Source organism: Myotis brandtii, unplaced genomic scaffold (assembly GCF_000412655.1).
Source record: "Myotis brandtii unplaced genomic scaffold, ASM41265v1 scaffold967, whole genome shotgun sequence".
Classification (NCBI taxonomy): Eukaryota; Metazoa; Chordata; class Mammalia; order Chiroptera; family Vespertilionidae; genus Myotis; species Myotis brandtii.
The window spans coordinates 433,592-443,037 of NW_005372006.1; the positions used below are offsets into that span (position 1 = coordinate 433,592).

The window sequence follows — 9,446 nt, forward strand, 5'->3', positions numbered from 1 at the left end:
TTTGAAGCCAGTAGACTTGTAACTTGTTATAGCAGTGGTAAGAAATTAATACACTTCTGTATTTCTGGCACCTAGAATTTTCCTGGCATGTAGGTGATGATTCTGTCTTAAATGCCTCCGCAGAGGCACAATGGGGGAGCAATGCAAGTGGTTATCACTTAACTACAATGATTCTGTTTGAATGAGTGGTAAATCTTCATTATTTTAGTATAGAGATTATTGAAGTTTCTAATCCCTATTTTAAATGTTATTTTTAAAAATAAATGATCCATTCTTTCTTTGAAAAATAATATTTGCTTTTATTTTTTCTAGGCAAAAGATATTTTTTTGTTATCCTAGTCTATTTCAGGCAGGCATTTTATAAGTCTCTCTGTGTGTAGTGATTTAGAAATCTCAGAATGTCAGGAATGGAAAGGACTTTAAAGGGCATTCAGTTGAATTTCCTGATCTAATGTTTGTGTATTTCTCACAATATCCCTGACAAGTGACCATCCCAAGTCTATTTTAGAACCTTCAATGCTGGGAAACTCACTTTAGCTGGAAGGGTCAAGACCACTCTGGATAGACTTTTCTGACTTTTGTCTGTTTTGTTCCCTACTTAAAGAATTAAACCAAGAATAGAAATGTTAGGTTTTAGCCAACACTGACTTATTTAAACCCATTTATTAAAGATATATCTGAGATTTAAGTCACTGATTATCTTTACATGTGAAATGCCTACTTTGCCTTCACATTTGTCAGAAAATCCTGATGCTTTTCTATCAGAAATCATCAAATATGATTTTAGGGGATAAAAACTAAGAACTGATTTGTAGTTAAGTGATAACCACTTGCATTGCTCCCCCTTTGCACCTCTGTGGAGGCAATTAAGACAGTAATTTTTAGTAGAGAATGATACTGATTTCACCTTGGGTTTATACTTCTCTCCAAATACTGTCAGTTATTTCTATTTTGTGAATGGCTCAGCTGATGTAGGACGTCCATTGAACAGTTCAATAAATGTTGAGCCCTGTCTGTGTCTCATGCACTATGTTATGAGGAAAAAAGATGATAAACCTTTGGCTCATGCCCTGTAAGATAAGAGAGTATGCCTTACTACTATAGTTTAGTAGGGAATATAGACATGTAGACACAAATATAACAAGGAGTTATAAATGCTCTTCTGATGGCATGAACAAAGACTTCTGGGAGTCAAGGGCAACAGTGATTAGTTCTGCCATGCCAGCCCTGACAGTGGGAGGGTAGAAAAAGAAGCAGAGAAGAGAGGAAGAAAGGACATAAATATAACATGTGAGTGCGCATGTAATTGAGCCCCACCGTATCTTGAATGGACCATTGTTAATAATATAAATACTAATAGTTTACATGTGGAGACCCTGATTACAGTGTTGAATAGTTAATTTCCTAATAAAAATTTGCTTTCAAATGCCACAATTTTCACTTTCTACTGATGCATTAAAAGAATTCATTCTCTATTATAAGTGACATATGAAAAATTATTCATTAAAATTAACCATGGCATTTAAACAACCTGTTGAGAGTCATTTGTCCACAGAAGGTCACAGGTTTTATATGTAGCTCTCAGGATTATCGGAGCTGTTTGCATCAGTCAGCTCTGTATTTTTTTACACTATTTCGTATTTTCAGATGGAAAGGGAAGCTTTTTAGCCTGCAGAGATAAGGATTTCTCGGCCACTTAGACTCATTCCTGCATTTGGTGAGGGTGTGTTTCCCAACTTTGAGGTGGCAGCCATGGCTTACGCAAGAAGACCTGACTTGTTCTCCACTGTAAGTTGAACACCTGCCATCAGAGGCCTTTGTTGCATAAATTAATGAATGAATTCTTGGTACTCCACTGTACTTCAAGTGTCAACAGTAAAAGTAAGAGATGAAGGAACACAGTGTGATTTGGCTGCTTGTGTTTCTTGTTCATGCAGCAGTTCATTGTGCCAGGCACTGCCGGGGATCTCAGCCTTGCTCTGTCTTCCTTCTCTCACCACAGCAGAGAACGCTCCAGTGCAGGCTTCACATCCTATTCAATCTAACCCTGGCAAATGCTTCATATGATGGCATACTCAGTAAGCATTCACCCAAGCAATGAGTATTAGCAACTTTGAAATTGGGAGCAGCAGGTACTGAAGCCTCATTTGCCCGATCCCTAATAATAGCCCAAAATCTTAAACATATTTTTTCCTTCCTCAGTTGTTTTGTGTTGTTGTTTTTTATGAATGAGTGCATTGAAACTTCCCAAGGTTCTACATCTCACTCCTTCCCTGTATAGACAGGATGTAAAGGCTGGGTTGGTTGGTGAGAAAGAATCTCCTAATATCTAGATTCCAAAACCTTTGAGAGACAGAAAGACAGATATGTCAACTGGCTAATGTGGGGTGGAGATCTAGCCCTTTTTCTTCTCTCTGCCTATACTCTCTCCCCTTTTTTCAACTCCATATGTCATAAGATATTAATGTATTTGTTGTTGGTCACAGCAAGAAAACCACTATTAAGGTGTATTGAAGTTTAGACTGTGATCTTAAATCTTCTTTTTGCCCTTCCTTCACTAACTGCCCTGACTGCAAACCACAGAGTTTAATAGCTGATTGTTAATAGATTTAGGGTTTTCCCAGGAACAGCTGCAGCTGCTACTACAACATGACTATATTTGCAGCCATGTGTGCACATACTTAGGTATGTTGTGATTGTGTAAAGAAAGACTGTCTTGGTTATAGTTTGGTTTTCGTATGTGAGAGTGGTAGTAAAATCTGCATCTTAGTGGCTAACATATTAAAAAATATTCAAGTTCCTGCTAAGTCCAGAGGATGCAGTGGTGAGAAGAGTAGGTGTAGCTCAGTCTAGTGAAGGAGGCAGTAAGACAAGGAACAAATATATAAACACAAACTCTGATCAGTTCTAGCAGAAGCATCAGGATGCCGTGGTAGAGAAGGGAAAGGCTTCAGGAGGGGGTCGGGGACTGCTGTTCTGGAGTTGTGACAATCATGCTGAAATGGAGAGAACAAGAAGATGCCATCGTGCTAGGAAGGCAGAGAAGGCCAGTGCAGGCAGAGAAGAATTGTTTGTTTGGGGGGATGGTTGTGCACGGCCATCCCGGCATTGTCCACAGGCAGGGAAGTGGCTGCTGGGATCGAGAATGCAGACAGTGATAGTGAGGCAGGGCTTCTTGGCGAATCCTTTGTATATTCTGCGCTCTATTAAACCTGCTGCTGTTTCAGTCTTTGCCACAGCCAGTAGCTGGGCAGGTAAGTAGGTGCTGTATGTTATTTCCTGGTTCCTTTAGCTCAGAGAATGAATAGGTAGAGGTCATGGGTGCTTCTGGGTATGTCTGATAAGCCTCTAAAATCCTTTAGGGTAACTTGTGTTTTCATGATCTGTGCTTGATGAGATTCTGCTTCTGGACATTTTAAGGACATTGTTAGCTTTTCTTTCTCATGTGGAGCTGAGTAATTGCAAGTGATAGTAATGGGATTGTTTTGGGGTGTGGGTTTTAATGAGTGCTTCATCCCCTAAAAAGGCATTCTCCCACAGAGAAGCATCTAAAATCCTTTAGGGTAACTTGTGTTTTCATGATCTGTGCTTGATGAGATTCTGCTTCTGGACATTTTAAGGACATTGTTAGCTTTTCTTTCTCATGTGGAGCTGAGTAATTGCAAGTGATAGTAATGGGATTGTTTTGGGGTGTGGGTTTTAATGAGTGCTTCATCCCCTAAAAAGGCATTCTCCCACAGATATTCTAGGTTCACCCTCTAACATTTCAGGCATATCACAGACGTGGAAAATTTGGGAGTACAAAGCATAACTTCTAAGAGACCAGGATGAATTTTAGAGGTAAACATAGCCTGCTAGACAATAAAACAAAAATATAAGTTAATAAATCTCTGAGGAAGAAAAGATATCAAAAGACTGAAGGCACCAGAAGCTAAACTTCGGGGGAGCAGGGTCTAGGGTTGTGCTGCCCACTGTTAGGTCCTCGCCACTCAGAACAGTGCCTGGCACGGAGCCGGCTCCAGAAATGTCCATTGAGTGAACAGACTAGAAGACCCTGAGTAGATGCACATGGCTAAGTAGACGTACTAAAATGCATTTTATACATATTTTAAAAATCAGCTTGCATTCTGAATGTGGATTTTGACTTTGTTTTTATTGTTGTCAACAAATGGTGAATTAATAAGATTATGAGAGAGAGAAACTTGAAAGTTTTTACTTTCTTAAAAAATGATTAGAAGGATCATGGGGAACAGTGGTGTGATCCCAAAGTTACAGTACCCGGAGTCCTAGCATCTCTTAAATTAGTTGTTTCCTATGCCTTCCCTGCCTGTGTGCCCTTGAATAAGTGATTTAATCTGTATCTCTGTTTTCTCATTTATGAAGTGGGAATAATAGTAGAACCTTCCTGATAGGATTATTGTGAGGATTAAACCAGTTAAGATGTGTAAAGCAATTGAAATAGTTCACGTGCATATATGGTAAGCTCTATAGCAGTGGTTCTCAACCTTCCTAATGCCGCGACCCTTTAATATAGTTCCTCATGTTGTGGTGACCCCCAACCATAAAATTATTTTCGTTGCTACTTCATAACTGTAATTTTGCTACTGTTATGAATCGTAATGTAAATATCTGATATGCAGGATGTATTTTCATTGTTACAAGTTGAACATAATTAAAGCATAGTGATTAATCACAAAAACAATATGTAATTATATATGTGTTTTCCGATGGTCTTAGGCGACCCCTGTGAAAGGGTCATTCAACCCCCAAAGGGGTCGCGACCCACAGGTTGAGAACCACTGCTCTATGTACTCTAAGGTTAGAAAATTTTACTTCTGTGTTTTCTTTTAATACTTTTATAGTTTTTTCCTTATATATAAGTCTATGATCCATTGTGTTATATGGATAAATGAGTTAATTTTGTGAATGAGTTAACTTTGTATATGATGTGAGGTAAGGGCCCAAATCCATTCTTTTCCCAGCACCATTTGTTGAAAAGACAACGTTTGTCCCATTAAATTGTCTGGCACCTTTGTCAAAAATCAAATGACCGTAAATGGAAGGTTTTATTTTTAGACTCTGAATCCATTGATCTGTATGTCTATTTTTATGCCAGTGCCACACTGTCTTGAGTACTGTAGTTTTGTAGTAAGTTTTGAAATTAGGAAGTATGAGTTCTCTAACTTTGTTATTTGGTTCTATGGTGGCTATTCTGGGAACCTTGCATTGCCATATGAATTTTAAGATCAGTTTGCCAATTTCTTTTAGAAAGGCAGCTGGGATTCTGATAAGGATTGGATTGAATCTGTATATATTAATTTGGGGAGTATTGCCATTTTAACAATACTAAGTCTTGTGGTCTATGAACATGGGATATGGGATGTCTTTCCGTTTCTTTAGATCTTCAATTTCTTTCAATGATGGTTTATAGTTTTCAGTGTACAAGTCTTGTACTTCTTTTATTAAATTTATTTCTAAGTACTTTTTATGCTATTGTAAGTGGAATTGTTTTCTTAATTGTATTTGCAGATTGCTCACTGACATATTTTGAGGGTTTTTTTCTGTGTCTTTATTTTATTGTGATAAAATATACATAACATAAAACTTACCATTTTAACCATTTCTAAGTGTAATTCACTGGCATTAAGTATTCACAATGCTATGTAACCATTCCCAGTATCTATTTTAAGAACGTTTTCATCATTCCAAACAGAAACTCTGTACCCATTAAACAATAGGTACATAACTCCACATTTCCCTCCTCCCAGCTCATAGTAACCTCTACTCTACTTTCTGTCTCTCAATTTGCTTATTCTAGGTACCACATGTATGTAGAATTATACAGTATTTTCTTTTCTTCTGGCTTATTTCACTTAGAATAATGTTCTTAAGGTTCATCCATGTTGTAGCATATATCAGAATTCCACTTATGTTTATGGCTAAGTAGTAGTCTGTTGTTTATACATTTATCTGATGATGGATATTGGGTTGTCTCCATCTTTGGCTATTTTGAATAATGATACTATTCACATTGGTGTACAAATATCTGTTCAAGTTCCTGCTTTCAATTATTTTAGATATAAACCTAGGAGTGGAATTGATCATATGGTAATTCTATGCTTAACTTTGCAAGGAACAGTGAAACTGTTTTTACAGGAACTGCAGTATTTTATATTCACACCAGCAATACACGAGGGTTCCAATTTCTCTACATCCTCACCAATACTTGTTATTTTCCACTTTTTAAAAATAATAATCACCTTAATGAATGTGATATTTGATTAAGAATTAGAGTGCATCTAACAGTCTTTGAATGATGGAATAGCTAATCCCTCAGACAAATACATGCAAAATGCAGTCCATTGAAAAAAAATCAAGGAAAATTGTAAATTTTCTGTGTTTATTTTTAGCTTTATTTCCTTGTTATAATTGTAATTTCCATACTTTGTCATAGTTGAAGATAAACAATTAAAGGAAAGCTGGGCTTTTAGGAGAATATTGAAAACTTTTACGTATATATCATTTTAAAGTTTGGGCAATGTAACAGTTTCTCTTCTTTCTGTGATGTCAAAGACAACGGACACTGTTGTTAGAACTCTACCAGACAAGGATGAAGAGCTGTGCAAGTATTTCTTGAATCCTTCTTTAATGTCATCAGAATATCCACGAACAACCTTGAAAAAGAAATCAGAAGACATGAGCGACCTCCCTTCTGAGAGTCAAAGAAGCATACCACTCGCTGTGACTGAGGCTTTAGAGCATATTATGGAACAGCTCAATGTTTTGACACAGGTGAATTGCTATGCTTTGTACTGGAGGGCAAGATATGGGGAACAATCCTGGTTACAGCAAGCTGTAGAATTAACAGAGTAGGGGGAAATTCTTTTTTCTTAGAAAGGCAAGCTCAAGGTGGCAGTCAGTATAACAAGGAATGCTCTGCTGAGCTGCTCTAGCAAGATCTTGTGGAGATAAAGTCAGAGCATCTCTCTCTCTCTCTCTCTCTCTCTCTCTCTCTCTCTCTCTCTCTCTCCCTCCCTCTCTCTCTCCTCTCCCCCTCCTCTCTCTCTCCTGTATCTTGCATCCAGGGGCCAGAAGGGAGCAGTAGAGACTATGAAGAATAGAGGTGGCAGCATTTTGATCTGGGCAGTATAAGTTTTGATATGTTCAGATTAGGACATTTTCAGTGGCATATTTAGGGCCATAAGACAAATGTATTGGGATTAATTATTTCTGGTTAGAAAGAACTATTGGCAGTGTTTACAGTTCTTCACTCTGAGGATATTCTTGCTATCCCCTATTTCCAGAGCTGCTTGCATTGATGCTGAGTTCTTCTGCAGGTGATGGGGTTTGCATTCCCATTTTAGAATCTTACCAGTTTACCTTTGCGAAGAAGAAACACCATGGATGTTAATATACCAAAGGTCTTCCAACTCTTGGTCAGGAGATATAGATGTCATTTAAGGGGAGTGTTGTGTGGAAACCACCAAAGGTTTCTCTTCCAGCTTTGCTGATTCAGTGTTTCCTTTGAAGAAGTTTTCTGTAGTTCCTCTTTGATACATAGACTAAGAATACCAGTATTCGTCAGAGCGGACTTGTCACAGTTATAAGAAAGGGGGCTTTAATGTGATCTAGAGATGTCAATTACTTTTCCAGAATAAATATTTTAAGTTGTAATAGGTCTTACATAGAAATAATCTAATTCTGTTCTCAGCCCTGTCTGTACATTATAATCACCTGGGTAGTTCATAAGCATTCAGATGTCCTATTCTCATCTCCAGAGAATTCATTTACATTGGTCTAGGATAAGGTCTTTCAATCACCCCGTATGATTTTATATGATCGCCAGGGTTTAGAGCCACTAACTACAGAGTAAAAACATTCAGCTCCATGCAGGTTCCGTCCTGGCTGGCGCTTGTTCCCACACTGCCACGACTGCCCCAGCTGCACTCTTGCATGCAGGGTTGAGTCCTTATGCATCTCTCCCACGTGAATCTTTTCATTCTCCACTCTTTCAGCTTCACAATCCATTTCTACTTCCTTTGGCCTGATTCACAGATAAATGATTCACTTTCAGCTTTATTGAATGTCTGTATGATTTTTTTATCTTCAGTTTTGAAGAGCTGGCTGGCTTTTACGTATGAAAGTGGTTAAAAGCAGGCACAGCACACTTGCAAAACACGAACAGTGAATCTGTGGGCCAGTACCAAGTAACACAAACATGTTCTGATTCACTTTATTTACAGATGACTGGACTTCTAACTCAGCTGCAGTGTTACTAACTATCTTTACTGAACTATAATTAGAAATAAATTAAAATGAAATTATGTTTAGATGGTAGATAAATGGAGTCTATTGTTAAAGGTGTTGATAATATTTTTAACAGCTTTAGCATGTGGAAATGTGAAAATGTATGTAAAGTATCTGGTAAAATGCTTGACTCATAGTAGGCACTCAAGAAATAGCAGAATATATTACCAGCATCACTGTTATTTTTAACTTGTCATGATCTGTAGTATCAAATATGAAAGCAAAAGCTATAAATAATGACAGTTTTAAAAATTGGTTACCTTCAAAGGATAATAGGGCACTAATTCATTATCTTGAAACTTGCTGCTGAAATAACCAAGCATTTCCCCAGCCTTTCCCCTATGAACTCTACCACTGCATAACCAAATAGTAGATGAGGGAAATGCCTCTTATTTATAAATTATCCTAACTAATATATTTTTATCTTTTTTTAAAATATATTTTATTGATTTTACAGAGAGGAAGGGAGAGAGATAGAGAGTTAGAAACATCGATGAAAGAGAAACATCGATCAGCTGCCTCCTGCACACCTCCTACTGGGGATGTGCCCGCAACCAAGGTACACGCCCTTGACCAGAATCGAACCTGGGACCTTTCAGTCTGCAGGCCGATGCTCTATCCACTGAGCCAAACCGGTTACGGCAACTAATATATTTTTAAAGATGGAATTAGAATATCATCATTTACAACTCCCAAGAATTAAAGAGCTCTCAGCATTGAGTAGTTACTAACATTATGAAAAGAGAAACAACCAAACCTTAGTAATGTGCCTTCTAATGAAAGAACAGACCACCACTTATAGTCTTACCAAGGGATCTAGCCTAAGTCTTATCAGCCTTTGAGTCCAACTGCCAAATAACCGAAGATAAGGAGGGTAGAAGAGCAGACTGTGCTGGACCTGGGTGTTCCATTCCTAAAGTCCAAACTGGTGGGAACTCTGCCTTCACATGGCCTGAGCCTGACAGAAAACAACTTGTAAAGAAAAGGAGGGGAAGGGATAGCAGCCTATCTACACTAATAAAAGAGAAACATGGTAATTGGCGTACGACCGCTACCCTTCCCATTGGCTAATCAGCATATCCTTATGCAAATTAACTGTCAGCCAAGATGGCGGCCAGCAGCCAGGCAGCTGGAAGCGA

General features: G+C 38.1%; 1 protein-coding gene across 2 annotated transcripts in view; it reads left to right on the forward strand.

Annotated features, from left to right (window-relative positions):
* Window positions 1-9,446, forward strand: part of POC1B (POC1 centriolar protein B) — a 101,592-nt gene that overhangs the window by 88,870 nt on the left and 3,276 nt on the right. For both annotated transcript variants that reach the window (XM_005886279.2, XM_014533338.1), the window contains one exon: window positions 6,574-6,792. In XM_005886279.2, the coding sequence (XP_005886341.1) occupies window positions 6,574-6,792 (219 nt within the window). The remainder of the gene's footprint in view (window positions 1-6,573; window positions 6,793-9,446) is intronic.